At 33.4% G+C, this 17,573-nt stretch overlaps 2 protein-coding genes across 2 annotated transcripts; both read left to right on the top strand.

Moving 5' to 3' along the window:
- Positions 1-455: 455 nt before the first annotated feature.
- Positions 456-5,327, top strand: LOC137929052 (V-type proton ATPase 16 kDa proteolipid subunit c). Its single transcript, XM_068772112.1, has 3 exons — positions 456-716; positions 3,259-3,448; positions 4,366-5,327. The coding sequence occupies exons 1-3, from the start codon at positions 626-628 to the stop codon at positions 4,571-4,573; spliced, it is 489 nt and encodes a 162-aa protein (XP_068628213.1). The 5' UTR covers positions 456-625; the 3' UTR covers positions 4,574-5,327.
- A 4,013-nt stretch (positions 5,328-9,340) lies between these two features.
- On the top strand, positions 9,341-16,529 carry Ostgamma (oligosaccharide transferase gamma subunit). The gene is made up of 6 exons (XM_068771782.1): positions 9,341-9,515; positions 9,589-9,870; positions 10,483-10,623; positions 11,465-11,753; positions 15,666-15,858; positions 16,411-16,529. The coding sequence occupies exons 1-6, from the start codon at positions 9,438-9,440 to the stop codon at positions 16,424-16,426; spliced, it is 999 nt and encodes a 332-aa protein (XP_068627883.1). The 5' UTR covers positions 9,341-9,437; the 3' UTR covers positions 16,427-16,529.
- Positions 16,530-17,573: the final 1,044 nt, after the last annotated feature.

Below are 17,573 nucleotides of genomic sequence, written 5' to 3'. Positions count from 1 at the left end.
TATTATTAACCTTAATTACTTTTATATTTTTGTTAAAGTATACAAATTTAAAATTAATTGGTGAACTTACGAATTATTTTTTATTTGAAATTTAGCATAAATTTTAAAATAATGCTGGATATCAATAGTTATAAAGTTATGGCAATAATTATGAAATTTGTAAAAAGAACTTTTAATTTATTTATAATAAATGTAGAATTATTTATAGTTTTAACTATATTAGTTTACTTTTTTAATTACACAATAATTTTTCTTATAGTACATTTTTAGTTTATATAACACATTTAATAATTATAACAATATAAAAGTACTAAAATGTTCAAACAGTACATGCGCAGAATGCATTTGCTGGCCAGCGATCCACATCAATGTTGTACGTCACGTCTCTGCGAAATCTTTGGCTCGTGATTGGTTGCGCATTTCGGAAGCGACGTAACAAAGCCAATCAGATCTTAGGGCATATCGAGCTCTGCCTTGAACGTCCATCGTCATATGACCCATTCTATCGAGTCGGCAAAGCTGGGGCCATATTTGTCTGCGGTGAAATAGTTCCGTGGAGTGAGTGTGTGCAGATAGTCATCACAGCTTTTGGGACCTGTAAATACTCCCACACTACACAATCAAGATGTCTTCAGCCGGTGGTGCATCTACTGAAAGTCCCATCTATGGACCCTTCTTTGGAGTCATGGGGGCGGCGTCCGCTATTATCTTCAGCGGTAAGTACTAAATGTCTCGATGTAATGGCTGTCTCAAATGGTTATCGATCTCCGAAATCTGGCACTGCAGACATTCTTTTACATAGTACATGTTTTTTATGCTTATCGGGACAAGTAACATTTTATAAACTCGGAAACCTAGTTATTTTAAGACTCCCTAATTATAGTTACAGCTTCACCTTGTTTCAGACTAGCCTATATGTAGATCATTATTTAAGAGTATTGATGTTTTTAGTCATTTCAGGATGAAAATTTTCGATTTTGGTAGCGTTTTACGTTAATTAAATCACAAAACGTGAATCATTTGTCATGTGACTGATAAATATGTTGGTAGCACTAATCCAATACAAGAGCGAAAAAAACTCGTGTTGAAGTGGAATTTCACTTCAATCGCGATCCAATTTACGTTGCAATTACTGTCAATAGTATTTTCAGTCTTATTTATTATACATGAAGGCTTCAAATTCATCAACATTCTCTTTTTAATGAATTCTCAACCTGTGACGAATCGAACTCGTATACAATGAAAGTAAAGCTTACAACATCGTTAGCTGTGGACAATGATGGGATATTTCCACAGAAATGTCGAATAATGAACGTTATTACTAGATATATATATCTATATAACTCGTCCAGTACTATAGGCTTGACCTATATAACTATTGCGACCTATTTTCTGTCTACGTTTTAAGCACTGGGCGATTCAGTGCTTGGGCGGAAAATCAATAACTTAAGTCACATGATAAGTTATCATGTGATCAGTCAGCTGCCCAACTTGTAACTTCAGAGTTAACTTTTAGATTTAGTTAACTATATTCAACTATGTATCATCTTAATAATCTTACATATTTTTCAATGTAATGATTATAATGTAATAAAGTTTTATTGCATAATTTTAAATAGTTCGGAATTTTAATTACACATCTAATGGATTATTTAGTTAATGTCAGCCTGATATGACAGTGTACCCATAAATTTGTAAAAAAAAATCAATACATAGCACCTTAATTCTTCATTTCATTCATAATAAAAGAAGGAAGTATAGAGCTTGAAAAAAGATAAGTCATATCAGTCATGTGACTTGATCCTGAAGAAGGACTATCTATCCAATGATATAATATGTAGTAAAATAATCTAGACACCATTTTTTATAAGAAAAACCAATAAACATCTTGAAAGTACTTGAATGCATTTGCAAATAACTCAATGTTAGTTTAACAGGAATTTACCAGAGGAATATCTTTGATATTCAAAATTAATCTTTAAACTCTTAAAATAGGAAATAAAGAATAGAGAAGAGATAGTAAAAAGGAATTTAATTAAAATATTAATACTGCTATTACATAATAAAGATGTATAAATGGGATAGTATGGTAAAAGGGGCGTATCCAAAACCTATATATCATCATTCAAGCATTAAAATCAATATAAAGCTTGTTTAATTCAGAAACAATGTTAACTTGAGATTAATATCAAAATACACTAAAGTTATCTACAAAATGTCTACAATTCAAGCTACAAATTTAAGACAATTTTACTAAAAATATGAGTAAAAGTCAAAGGGAACTGATAAATAGGGTGTGGACCTCAAGAAAGAGCTTTTTGCTTAGTTAAGTAATGGTTCAACTTAGATTATGTTCATGTAATACATCTAAGAAAATTCTCTAGCAAACTCTGATGACATAACAGCTGAATTGACAATTTAGAATATTCTAGATAATTTATTTTGACATATTTCAATTATCTATTTATTGATTGATTAAATGTCACTATAGGTAAATTTTTTTGATAATTCAATTAAAATGAGAAATTCTTTTTCTGATATTAAGTATGTGTATACTGTAGAGAAAAAAGTTCAATAAAATGGAAGTAACCATGACATGAAGTTATCCATGTTTTTAATAAAAGCATTCATGCCATTTTTAAAGTACAAATTCTTTTATCATACTTGTATAGTATACAATCTGAATCTGGATGTTACAATTTGGTGATATAGCAAGATGTGACCTGTGCCAAGGTTCTCAAGGAAGCACTCAGACTCTACCTTTTGTAAGGCTATATGTTAAGCACCATTCATATGTCCTCTCGAACTAACGGGTACTATAAATGCCATTTGGCAGTATGGTGAAGTTAAAAAGAATATCTATCATGTGACCTAGTCTCAACCATAATTATGACAACTAAGTTCAAGCGGTTCTCTCAGAAGTGTTTAACTCTGGTGAATAATTTTTTTTTTACTGGAATCAATTTATAGGTTGTGGCTGTATAATTTACATAAATGCAAGCTACCCAGTAATTAGCTTGATTAAAAATCAATTTTTATTATTAAGACTCATCAGCTGATAAATCCCTACTGAAAGGCATAGGCCTCCCCCAAAGATCAGCATATCCTGTAACCAGTCTAGCACAGATACTGATCATGTCATAGTAAAGGGTCACCTAAAGAGGGGGGGGGGGGCATACCCATAGTGCATAAATACTATTGTTAGATTTTTTGTGACTATTTGATGCCATGTCCTATATAATTGTCGTTCTTTTCCAGCGCTGGGAGCCGCCTATGGTACCGCTAAGTCGGGTACCGGTATCGCCGCTATGTCGGTGATGCGGCCTGAGCTTATCATGAAGTCCATCATCCCCGTTGTCATGGCGGGTATTATCGCCATTTACGGGTTGGTCGTGGCTGTACTGATTGCTGGCTCTCTTGAGAGCCCACCCACCTACACCCTCTTCAGGTAATACATTACAAAAATTTTTAAAAATCTTACATTTCTTTTACTCCAAAATTATTTAACCTAAAATTGTCTTTAAGTTAATTTCAATTACATTGAGCTCTGTTATTGAATGGATGAAATTTTTTAGCATTCCATGGAGTCACCAAGTGAATGCAAGGTTCATCATATTGTAGAGGGTTTAGTTATAATACTCTGTGCAAATAACCCACTAAATCTTGTCTTGTCTCAATGAGCTGGTTTGCAGGTTTAAGAAAGCCTTCTTCCAATACATTAGCATTCACTTTCAGACTTCACTCTGTCTTAACATAACATTGTTACACAAAATTTAAATGGTTATTGGTAGGACCATTTATAGTTGGTTTTGAAGCTCAATCCAAAAATATAATTTCAAAAATAAATGGGTCTTATGGTGTTTGAATGAACTCAATACATTTATTTGCATTCACAATTTCGTTATCCAATAGAATATTAATAATGAAACCTTCAAAGCCATGCTTGAAAGGTTAGCTGCCATACTTTGTGTATAAAGACCTTGTGATGACCAATCATTGCAATGACATCTGACAAGGTTAAACTTTTTTGTTTAACTACAGTAGCACAACTTGAATCTTTTATAAATACAATGGAATTACATTAGAAAAAGCATTTTCGGATGTATGTATATCATTATCAAATTGACTGTGATGATTCAGATGCAAATTGTGTATATGTGAATTACAAAATGAAACTGAATTTCTTAAATGGAAACCTCAAATGCTTCATTCATTTTTGAAATGGAATTAATCCTTTTTTTCATTTTTACATCAACATACATATGGGCCCTGTAAGACATGAGCCTCCCCCAAAAATTAATGATGGCTACAATGACTTCTTGGTGGATCTCACATTATATTAAAGTGATTTATTCCCTATTTCAGAGGTTTTATCCATCTCGGTGCTGGTCTGGCTGTCGGATTCTCTGGTCTCGCCGCTGGTTTCGCCATAGGCATCGTGGGCGATGCCGGTGTCCGCGGCACAGCGCAGCAGCCCAGGCTATTCGTCGGAATGATCCTTATCCTCATTTTCGCCGAAGTGTTGGGTCTCTACGGTCTCATCGTCGCCATCTACTTGTACACGAAACAGTAAATCTGTACACACCACCCGCGTGCCGTGGAGTTCTGTGCACGGAGAATGTTCTCGAAGCGCGCACAGGGACGTTATCGCCGGTAGCGGGGCATAGAGCTTCATGGCACCCTACCATTCTGTATAGTAAACTTCCAACTTCATTCTCCACAAGGTTCCCGCTCATCCCCGGCACTGCGCCGCCTAGATGCTGCGGCGACGCCCTGCCCCGGGATGCGGACTGTATAAATAATTTTTCTATTCAAATTTTTACTGCATCGCTTCAGTCCCAATCATGAGTTTAACGCTACCGTGCGATAACGGAGTAATAAAGCTAATTAATTTATTGAAAATAAATAAGGTAATCCCGGTTACATTTTGTTTGGTGAAGACTTCACCGTCCACCGCCCCCGGCACTTGCGCGTTTACATCCCCAAACGAATCCGTTGCGATATCAACTTTAGATTATTTTAGCGATAAGGCGAAACTAATGTACAGTTAGAGTAGAAATTTAAGTTCAAACGAGTTATCTTAAATAATTTATGAAACCGCAGCCCTCATGGTACTGTGTACCGTCTGTAACTGAGAATGTTAGCGTTGGACCTGGCTTGCAATTACATGCTTTCAGTGTTATAGCGGGCGTATTGTATACTTGTGCTACCCTGTTGCCGTCGCCTGACGTGACCCACACGTTCCGGAGCGAGTCACAAACGATGTATTGCCAGGAATCAGTTAATAAACATGATTTGTACATTCCACATTATTTTGTTTCTACTTATTTGTTCTGTGTTTTATTTTCCTTTTACAATAAGCTAATACACGCTTGACATGCATCATATGGAACATATATATATTGAAAACTATTATATACTATAATCGTAATCTTTCTGACGAGTTACTATGTGAAGTATATTTCAAAGTATTTTTATTATGTATACCTCATAGTCGAAATGTTTGAATGATTAAATAAATTGGTAAGTAATTAATAATGAATAGGTGAAAACTGTATTCTATTTTAAGTTTCATGTTAGAGAATGTTATATAATCTTTGGTGTTATTGAATGAATTGTGTTAATAAAATATTTTAAAAATTACTGTAAATTATGAATCGAGTATTTCTTCTCACGTTTAGTTTTTTTTTCTGAATTCAATTACCCCTGTTTTATTTGATTACGAACTCGTCTACAATTATCATTGTAACTTATTTTTTTTTCAAGGAAAAGGTCTTAGTACAATGGAAAAAAAAATGTTTATAGTATTAACAATATAATAGTGCTTGAATAATATCCTATAGATTAACACATTCCTGTCATGTGGGGCGTATGCAACCCCCGCTGCACTTTCCGTTCAGGCCATTGTTGTTATTGAAAAATGAGGATTCTTAAAAGATGAATATTGATAACTTCATATCACGTAACTTTTTCCCGGTAATTATGGCCTTGCAGTATTGAAAAAGCGTAAAGCATGCGTCCTTATCTACTTTTTGGTAATTTTCAAAGTGTGAGTCAAATACGCCACACGACCTGAATGGAAAATCTTCAAAATTTTACGGAACGTGTTAAAACTTAATACTTTATTACTTATGATGGATAGCCCCTAGGGTCTTTAGCGAGACAGACCAACTAACTCAGCAAGATTTCTACAGGGCCGCTAGATGATAGCTGCCATCCGGACTTAAGAAATCTTTGTGTAGGCCTAACTAGAAGCGAACGTCCAATAACTGAAATGGTCTTGATGGCATGGAATAGCCTCTGGGGTATTGTATCAAAAATTACTCCTATTTCCTCATTCATATTACATGATTAATGAACTACTTATCTAATAGATTCAGGCGTTACTTTGCGGAAGTCCATCCCAAGCAAGAAAGACTAATATATAGCTACTTCCGCTATGTTGTTTGCAATGGCAAACGTCGAATCACTAGGTGCTTGGTACTAATCGGTGTAACATTACTCCTGAGGATACCCCGTAGAGGCGTGAAACACGTGTTGAGTGAATTAACGGTGGTAGTTGTGTAATTCGCATTGTTTGCCGCACGCGCATTTATCAGCAGGCTGGCGGGCGGTGCACTTTATTGCACGACTACAGCTACATAGTGAAAGTAGCTATATATTAGTCCTTTTCTTACTGAGTTACTGCTGACGAAAATAGAACCCCCTATACCTTCGGCCTGTAAATGGTTTTGTCATTGACTGACGCTGCTCCATGACTGTTACAGTTTCAGGTGTGAGATTGGAGTTGGCAAGGGATTTTAAGGGGTTTTTTGTAGATTACGATGCCGTTAAACTTGGTCGCTTCCGCGTAAGGGCTCATACAAGCGTACATGACGTCACACATTACGTTATCGCGTTTTGGAAAGATGTGAAAATTCCATTACGCATGGCTCAAAGTCTATGTATAAATAACTAATTTGTTAAATTATTGATTGAATTGTATGTATTTTCCCGTCGCAATTTGATTTGCTGCAATATGTGGTGGTACACTTAAAACGCAGTAATCAAAAAAAGCTTAGAAAACATTTTTAATATATTAATCACATAGGATTTTTTAAATAACATTCCTGTAGTGTGTGCCACCTAAATGTACATTATAAAAATTCGTTTTTTTGTACATTAAAAAAAATTGATATATCGCTGGTGGAACATAGAGCATTTCTTCGCGAATGTTGTTTTTGATCTGGGCAACCGTCGTCGGTTTATAAGCGTAAACGCGGCTTTTAAGGAAAAACTCCAAAAGTGTGACATCTGAGCTTCAGACCACGGAATGTACCCTCTATGTGATATCATTTTTCCACTAAACATTTTGATTACAGCTGCTAAAGATTCATTGAAAGTATAAGAAGTGGCCCCTTCTAAATGCAACCAGGTCCTGATTTCAAAATTATGCAGTTGTGTAAAGAGAATATACCTAAAAAAAAAATTGCACGACTTTCTGCCCCACTGTATATTATTTTCACGCTATTGAAGAGATTCCGAATTACCAATTATCCAGAACAATCTCTCGTCGACCGTTAATTATATTGTCCAGATTATAGATGTAAGGCCGGTTTAAAACGAATTAAACCAATCGGTTTAAAACGAAAAAAACCGTTTAAAACCGAAAAAACCCATTTTTTTCGATTTTAAACGTTTAGTGTTGACGACTATGTTTTTCTTAAATATAAACACATTATCTATTCCAAGCGTAGACATTACCTAGCTAAGTTGAAAAACTATTACCTAGTTAACTATATGGGTTATTTTGAAAAAATTTATCAATCAGTTTCATTCGGTTTAAAACCAAACTCACACACTTGCACTTCTCACGCGGAGAGACGTCAAGATGCAACGTTGCCAGCTCGCCTACTCCACACCACACACACACATACATAGCGTGTTGCGTGCGGACATGTCAGTGTTGCCAGTATTGTATAAAAATGTACAAATTTGCATTCAATATAAAGGTACTTGTACTCGTTAATATGCCAAACATTACTAAATAACTAAAATGTAATGAGCTGTTATAAAATTAGATTATTAGGTACCCGACTTTTTTTGAAAGTAATAAAAAAAACTGGCTAATCTTACACAGTCCACTCGACAACATGATGATCACTTTATTTCTTTTCATGACTTTCTTGACAGACTGTGTGTGTGCATAGCAGTCGGCGGTGGCTCTCTGTCGGCAAACTCTTTGAACAGAAATTGAGGAGTGGACCTTTGAGTAGACCTTAAGTACTTGGAAATAAAGGTCAAAACTCCTATTCACAATTTCTTTATGATTTAGGTACAAATTTTAATCTATTGTATGTGATATTGTTTCTTTATAATTATAGTACTTTATATGTAATATACTTACCTACATAGGTATAAACTGCAGAGGTAACTAACACAAGACCAAGTATGGTCGATAATGATGTGTAAAAACACTGTTCTTATATTTTACTAGGCGAGTTTTAAACCGTTTAAAAAGATTTATTTGGGGTTTTAAACCGCCTCTTTTGGTTTTAAACGTTTTAAATCGGCTTTTTTACATCTATAGTCCAGATAAGAAGCAAGTTAATGTATTTCGTCTCGACAATCGCACAACTGTTAAGTTGCATGCCCCAACCGACGGCATGCTTTGAGTGAAGATAGAACAATAGTCTTTTTGGTTATGCGACTTGCTTTTAAGTATATCGCCACAATGAATGACTCTTTGAGTAACTCGACATTGCTAGTGTATAAATAGCAATGTAATTTTGTGAACACAAATTCCGCTCCCTGAACTCATGTCAGATGAAGCTGTAAAAGCCTTAGGACTAGCAGCATTAACTTCTTCGAAGCAGTGCAGTAAAATTATTTGTGGCTTCCATATTTGACCATACATATATTATTGTTCACTTGCTAATCTACAATTTTCGAACGTCGACATATTTAGAAGAAAGAATAATCGTCTTATTGACGTGACGCGGTACAGCTATTTCTGTAGCGCTATCAAACATACTTTCTAGTTTATTATTATTGGAGCGATTAACATGACGATTTAAAAATGTCCTAGTTTATTTACTTAAGATAAACAGTTAGCTTTCCATGGAATATTTTTTGTACTCATAATTTCTTTAAATGATAACTATTGTTTTTACTTTTATTATTATCGAAACGATTAACATGATGAATAAAAAACGTCGTAGTTTATTTACTTAAAATATACAGTTTAATTTATCGTTGAAAACAAAAAATAAGGTTTTATATATTTACGAACGCAGTTTTGTAGGCTATTGGTTAGCTGTCAGATTATTGATTTGCTGGATTTTCATTGGCTAGTGTTACAGATTATAAAAAAAAAACTTCGTTTAGGTGGCACTTGATTGTTGGCCTGTTAGGGACTTATTTCTAATTTTTAATTATCTTCTAGACTTGTATTAAAAATGAAGTATAAATCTTTATTATTATTCACCATACTTTTAACTTATTATAAATGTGATGCACAAAATCGACCGAAAGGTGTAAGTTGTCTAAAATATCACTGAACACCGGTGAATATTTTATCGTGTATTCTTACGTTTTTCTCGGTTTCAGCTGGAAGAAAAAGTCCAACAATTGTCTGATTTGACCGCAAAGAAGTCGATTATTACACTGAATTTAAATAAGTTTAAAGATTATGTTAAGTCTCCACCTAGAGATTACTCTTTCATAGTCATGTTCACTGCAATGGCTCCTTCAAGACGCTGTGCCATTTGCCAACACGTATACGATGAATATCTGATCGTCGCTAACTCGTTCCGCTTCTCACAAATGCACAACAACAAGCTCTTCTTTGGGATTGTAGACTTTGATGATGGATCAGATATCTTCCAAATGGTAAGCTTGAATGAAATTTAATACATATGTCCAGCGATTAATTCAGAGATTTCACTGCCTTTAGAGATGATCATTTTCACACCAAAATAATAAATGCCTGGTAAACTCTTATTCACTGTACTATTTTAAATTACATATTGATTCAATGTTTTGCCGATTAACAATCGTATACAGACAATTGCTAATCGCCTAGTTATGCATTTGCTGATTGAAGTAGAAAAATCCAATGCCCCTGTTCCTAAGAAAATTGTTTGCTTACATTTTTTTACCTATCTCTTATCTCCCTAAAATCACAAATTGATATTCAATCCCCTGTCTTTGTAATCTTGCCTTTGGTATTTGACAAGATAAAATAGCAGTGGTCAGGTCACATAACAGGCAAGACAGACAGCTGCTGGGGCATTCAGATTCTGGAGGTCACAAACTGGTATGCTCAGGTAGAACTACAAAGTAGACATGTAACCTTGTTAGGGTCATTAGAAGACACTGGATGCAAGCTATTCTTAATTGGACCTTTTGAAGTCTTTAAAGACCTGTTTCCACCAGAGGACATCCTATAAGAAGAAAATTCCCTGTGAAAAAAAATACTAATGTTTCAGATTTTATTTTCAGTTACGACTAAATACTGCACCAGTAATTATGCATTTCCCGGCAAAGGGCAAGCCGAAACCGGCTGACTCTATGGACTTTGAGCGAGCCGGTGTTCATGCCGAAGCCATCGCAAAATGGATTCAAGATAGAACTGACATGCAGGTCTTTATTCTTTCTATGTTTATTTTATATGACTAAACAAGTTTCTAATTTAGCAGATTACAATAAGACAAATGTTGCTCATATAATGATTAAATATATAGTAAAAAGCTCCGTATTTGCATTGTATATATTTCATAAATATGCCAGAATATGGAAACCATGAATACATAAGGGTTATTTAGATACATTCATCAGTAACAAAATAAAAAAAAATGATATAAATCCTTCTTATTTTTGGCCTCAATTGGTTGTCAAATAATTTCAATATTTAAATTTATAACCTATGTTAGCTGCTGGGAAATCTAAACAAATTACTGGATATTCCACCATAAAAGTAGCAAAATCCAAACACCTATCATAATTAACTAACTGGTATCTTAAGTATTGTTAGGAGTGCTGTCATATATGTGTGCCATTATATCTAACTACAGTACACATATTTTGTACTTTTATTTAAATAATTTCAATATGATTTTTGTGAAAGAAGAGAACTATCTTTTGTGTATTTTAAATATGTATTCAATTGCGGCTTGCAAAAAATTTAAAATTTTGAAAAATGAATTGCACTATCAAAGAGCTTCGCCACTCGTTATATTTTATAATTATAGTAACAGTGATTGTCGTATCGACGGCACTCGAAATAAATAAGTCAAGTCACAAGAAGTGCAGTTTAATACACTTGGGATAAAAAAAAATGTTCACCACACCGCATAGGGTGTATACACCCCACAATAAAATTAATGCATTAATAATAGTATTAAGATGCCTATAATTGAGTTTATAATGAATGTTTAAAAGTTGTAGAAGAGTTCTTTTAATAATTTCTCATATCTTCTTTCAGATCAGAGTATTCCGTCCACCTAACTACTCGGGTGCAGTGGCCTTCACAATGCTATTTATCCTTGTCGCTGGTTTCCTATACCTTCGTCGCAACAACCTGGAGTTTCTCTACAACAAGCAGATGTGGGCCGGTGCTGCTCTGTTCTTCTGCTTCAGCATGGTTTCCGGACAGATGTGGAACCAGATCCGCGGACCACCTTTCTATCACCGCTCTAAGAATGGCCCAGTGTACATTAATGGTGGTTCACATGGACAATTTGTTCTGGAGAGTTATATTGTTGCAGCCTTAAGTATCCTTTTTATGTGTTTGGTAGTAGTGTATAGAAGAATTTGCATATTAAACTTAATTTCTTTATCCGAAAAAATAATGTATATCTTCATAAAATATATTACTTTTTCTGAAATAATGAAGCTTTAAAAACTAAAAATACTAATGTTTGTTTCTAATTAACGCAAGTAAAACATTCCATAGATGAGAAATGGAATTGTAATGTATGAATCTAAATTTCTAACTCTCACTCTCTTTACCGCTTTTATATCTATAGCCAATGACCCTGTACATATATGTTCATTCATTCAAGTCAGCCCATAGACACCTACTGCAAGGTAAAGATCTCCCACAAAAATCCTCATAATGATCAGGTTGGCGCTGCCTTGTATTGTATTGTTTTGTGTGAATTTACTGCTGTTAGACCCAATGCTTTTACAGCTTTATCGAACAAGAGTTCACGGAGCTGAAGGGTCCATGAAATTTACTAAAACACTAAAGCATCATGTTTCAGAGCATGTGACACTGATAGAGGTGGCTTTGCACAGGCTGCATCCAGAAACTTTATCTTGACTATGTTGTCTGTCCACCAAAGAGAGTGTCTACCCTTAACATATATACATATATTTAATTAGCTTATACTTAATTCTATAAGAGGATATCATGGTAAAAAGAAGTACTGTAAGTTACAGGCTTTTGTACATTGATAACGAATTTTCTAGTAATGGATTCTGTATTAGTCGGGTAGAAAGAATGAGACACAGTGATTAGATCATCAATCCTGCCCAGCCAGAGTACCGCTGACGTCACATATTGACACTAACACAAATACATCTATTACATTTATATTTGAGCAAATTAAACTGTGAAAACAGTGCAATTGTTTTTTAAATGTTTTATTATTTCCATGAAAGCATTGGTTGATTTAATATTTGGTAGAGAGAAGAAGTCTGTGAAGATGTTGTATTTTGGTCTACAGCTTAGAGCAGTGGTTCTCAACCTTTTTTCACCTGCGGCACATTTTTAACTATTCTGAAATCTGGCGGCACATAAAGAAAAAAAACCAACAGAAGTTTTTTTGTTGGCATGACAAACTGAATAAAAAGAACCATAAAAATTGTATTATATGTAAATAATCTAAAAATACAACAAAATGGCCAGTTTTCTTAACGATATAAAATTAAAAGCTAATTAACTAAACTACTTTAATGAGAAATTTGAGCTTGATGTTTTTCGATAATTTCATTTATATTTGGTCGTAAAAATGACAATGCTACTCTCATATCGTCTTCTACATTTAACAACCTTGATCTTTTTTTAGTTTTAATATTGGCTAATGCTGAAAATCCGAATTCGCACAAATAAGATGTGGAAAATTGTAATAGAATATTTAAAGCTTTTCTAGATAAAAGTGGATAGATGCATCTGATTTTTATCCAAAATGTATTAAGTGATTCTTCAGAATGTTTTAAAATTAAATCTCGATTAGTTGAAAGCAAAATAAGCTCTTCTTCTTCATTTAAAGTTAACTCAAATACAGCAGTGTCCGTAATTAGAAATGGGTTACGAACCCAATCAAACTTATTAATATCCAATTCCGGGAAATAATAAACAATTCTCTCCTCTAATGTTGTCAAATGATCAAGAACAATTTGTTTAATAATTTTATACCCGTCTTTAGGAACTGATTCGAACTTTTCTAAATTACCTTCTTGGGCTTTCTTTTTCCATAAAGAAATTTGTCTTTTTAACCCCACCAACTTATCAGTTGAATTTAAAATATTTTCATTTGAACCTTGCATACTTGAATTAATACTGTTAAAAATGACAAAAATATCTGAAAAATAAGCAAGTTTCGTTGTCCATGTTAAATCTTCTAATATTTCAACAAATTCAATATTATTATTTTGTTCAAAAAAAGCTTTCATTTCCTTTTTTAATTTTAAAACCCGAGATAAGACTTTTCCTCTGGATAGCCATCTTACTTCAGTATGGAGTAGCAAAGATTCATACTTGGACTCCATTGCTTTACATAGTTCCTTGAATAATCTGTTTTTCAATGGTCTTGATTTTATGTAATTTACCATTTTAACACATTGCTCCAAAACTATCTTTAAATCTGGTGACAGGAACTTTGTTATAAGAGCTTCTCTATGCAAAAAACAATGTGTAACTATTATATTTTGATTCAATTCTTTTACATAAGATACAAATCCTTTAATATGCCCGGTCATTGAGGTTGCACCATCTGTGCAAATTCCAATACAAAAATTCCAAGAGACATTTGTTTTTTCTAGATATGAATTAATTACTTCAAAAATATTTTTCCCGGTTGTAAAATTTGACAGCTCCCGACAACATAAAAATTGATTTATAATATCATCTTCATAGATAAATCTAACAAATGCAATTAACTGAGAATTTCCTGTGATGTCGGTGGTTTCATCTATTTGTATTGCAAAAAAGGAATTTTGAAGATTTTTTGTAGTATTCTGCTCGATATTTTCTGATAGATCTTTTATCCTGCGATGTATAGTGTCATTAGAAAGGGGTATTTTGGAAATTTCAACATCGGCTGATTCACCAATCATCGTTTTGACTATTTTACGGCAAGCAGGTAATATAATTTCTTCTGCTAAATTATGGGGCTTCAATTTTACTGCGATCAATTCCGCGATTTCATAAGAAGCAAACTGAGCTTTTTCGGACACACAAAATTGTTTTTTAAAATTTTTTCCTTGTTTTACTTTTGTTGAAAGATACGTTTTAAAATAGTTCTTATCTTTGGTTGATAAAGAGGGATGATTGGTAACCAAGTGACGAAGAAGTTTGCTAGGAACCATAGCACTATTTGATAATTTTAAATTGCATATAATACATTCTGGGACTACTATGTTATTTTCTAACGATGAGGTGAATCCAAATCTTAAAAAATTGTCGTTATATTTTCTAGGAATTATATACTTTTTTAAAATAGAACTATTTTCACTTAAAACAGAGGAACACTCATTACTTTGGTCGTATATGTCATCATTATTGTTACTTGCATCATCATCATCATTATTCTTTTTTTTCTTTATCCATTTGTCCATTTTTAAGGGGTCTGAAAAAAACAAAAAAATACTGTCAAAAAAATCGAAGAATATATAAATTTAAATTTATAAATATACAAATTCTGTAACCATTTGTAATTTATGAAAATGAAAAATATAACCCTTATGAAGTTATATAACTTTCACACAAATACAATTTTTAATGCATAAAATCGAATTTTATTTAAATAATTGCTGCCATTGTATTCGTGAAACAATTTAGCAGCAAACCTCGGGATTTTTTTAGATATAAACAGCAAACTTTTTTAATTACAGAAATATTCATCGAATGGAATAAAATCTGAAAAGTCTTAGATATTGTAAATCAAAGAATACGTGCATTGCAAAGTCAATATACCTCCTATTTTTTTATCGAAACTACATGCCAACAAATTAATAAGGATACGAATCAAATACTTTTCTAATTTTACAAAGGGTAGATTAGTATTACAATGGAAAATCATGTAAATTTAAAATATCACACAAACAACATGCTCATTTGGAAAAAGACAAGTGTGGTAGACTTGAGACAATTTTTAATACATAAACATGACTTTATCATAATTAGGGATTAAGAAAAGCGTTTTGTAAATTAAATATAATTAGCTGGTTCAATATATAAATATTTACGTTGAATATTTTTTTTTGTATATGTGTTATATATATTTTAAATTTTTCGCGGCACATTTTTAAAATCTCGCGGCACACAAAAGTGCCGCGGCACATGGGTTGAGAATCACTGGCTTAGAGCATCATACTCGACACACAATAGACCTAGCATCAAATGTTGAGAAGTTACAATGCCAATGTATCTTATGTTTTAACCTTGACTCAACAATCAGACGCTGCTGTGGTAGTGGGCATGATTCTCCTAATAGAAGCAGCTGGTGGTGTTAAAAATACAGAGGTGGTCCGATCTCAAGCGGAGGGTAAGAGAAGAAGATTCCAGTCCATTGTGGGGCTGGTGTTAGTCTGTGTGTTCTTCTCTCTTCTTCTGTCGGTGTTCAGAGCTAAGACGCAAGGTTATCCATACAGGTAAAGTATTATATATATATTTTTTCTTCTATTACCTTCTCTCAATGTCCGCACCTGTTTTAAATTTATGGAGGAGGCCTATGTTCAGTTGTGGACATACAATGGCTAAATTGATGATGATCTATGTTTATATATGGTAAGATTGGTAACATTAGTAAGTAGTTAGATACTATTTATTATACGTATATAATTATTTCTATTTATAATGTACAAACATACATGTAAACATTACGTAAATATAATAGTTTATATAAATATGTAAAGATTCTATATATAAAATCTGTAATATAGAGCTATAAATTATCTTTAAAGAGCCGCATGTGGCTTGCGTGCCGCAGGTTGGCTACCCCTGCTGTATATGATATGATTACATATATATATGATTTTATATAGTATAACATATAGTTTTTTTTTGTTATTGTGTGTCTTATTACATAAGTTAGTACTAATAAATTTGAAATTCGAATTCATATTAACGTTTTGATTTTGACATTGACAAGCTGCTTCCATTATGATTACAGAAAATTAATAACTAATACGTTTTTTTTTCAGTTTCCTCTTCAAATGAAAATATGAGAAGAGTATATTTTTAATTAAAAAGACTAGTTATTAATAGTTGGTGCAATTCCAGGAATATTTGTTGAAATAAATATAAGTTTTAATATTGTGTGTATTTGATTTTTTGTTTGTTCATCCCTTACTGTCTTAATCTTGAGAGCATTCAAACATGTTTTTGTGTGTTGGATCGCTGTTAAATATAAATTAATGGTAAAAAATGGTAATGTATAACAAGCGCTCATTAGCGCCATCTAGGGAGTTCCCTAGATTTTTTAATTTTTTTTGTATAGCCTCGGCTATTGGGGACCTCTCGTTCCACCCATATTTGTTTGGGACAGGGTTTATTTCTTACCAAATTTTTCACATAAATTCATAACATCTTCCATACTTCACATTGTCTTTTTTTCCTTCTTCCTCTCATACCACAATTCAATCTTTCTTTCTCAACCATTCCATTCCTTTCATCCATTCTCAAACACGTCAGTTATATCTATTTCTATTACAATATCACAGATTTTATTTAATTTATTTTATTTTACTTGTATACATCAATATTTATCACAGATTTGTTATACATTTTTTTATTTTAATTTCAATGAAATCTATTTTATTAAATTTATAATATTTTACATTTGGCTATGTTTTATTCCTGTCTATTGCGTATTTTGCCACTTTTCTGAAGAATTTGAGGAAGGACTCAGAGTTCCCTACATTTTAACTAGTTAAATAATAAGATTAGACATTCAAATTGTGATATTGGGTTGTTCGGAAAGTAGTTTCGTTTTTTGTGGTGAAAATGAAAGATCTTCGTATAATGAATAAATATTTAAATAAATTATATTTAGGCCATTCTGATTTAACACCTTTTGCCATCTATCTAGTAGTAGCAAAATTCTACGCTTTGCTGGTAGGAAACTGATCCATGCAGTGGCGTACCTAGGGGGGGGCGGAGGGTGCGGTCCGCACCGGGCGGCACTTACCTTGGGGCGGTTTTTAGCAGACTCGGTGTTTAGCACTAATCTGTGTAACAACTCCTGAAGATGCCCCGTGGAGGGGTGAAACACGTGTTGAGTGAATTTACGGTGGCGGTTGTGTAGTTGGCATTGTCTGTCGCATGCGCATTTACGAGCGGGCTGGCGGGCGGTGCACTTTCATGC

This window comes from Battus philenor, unplaced genomic scaffold, assembly GCF_028537555.1.
Source record: "Battus philenor isolate CCGP_79_NKW_IND1 unplaced genomic scaffold, ilBatPhil1.0.hap1 SCAF_4, whole genome shotgun sequence".
Classification (NCBI taxonomy): Eukaryota; Metazoa; Arthropoda; class Insecta; order Lepidoptera; family Papilionidae; genus Battus; species Battus philenor.
This window is presented reverse-complemented; position numbering and strand designations above follow the sequence as displayed.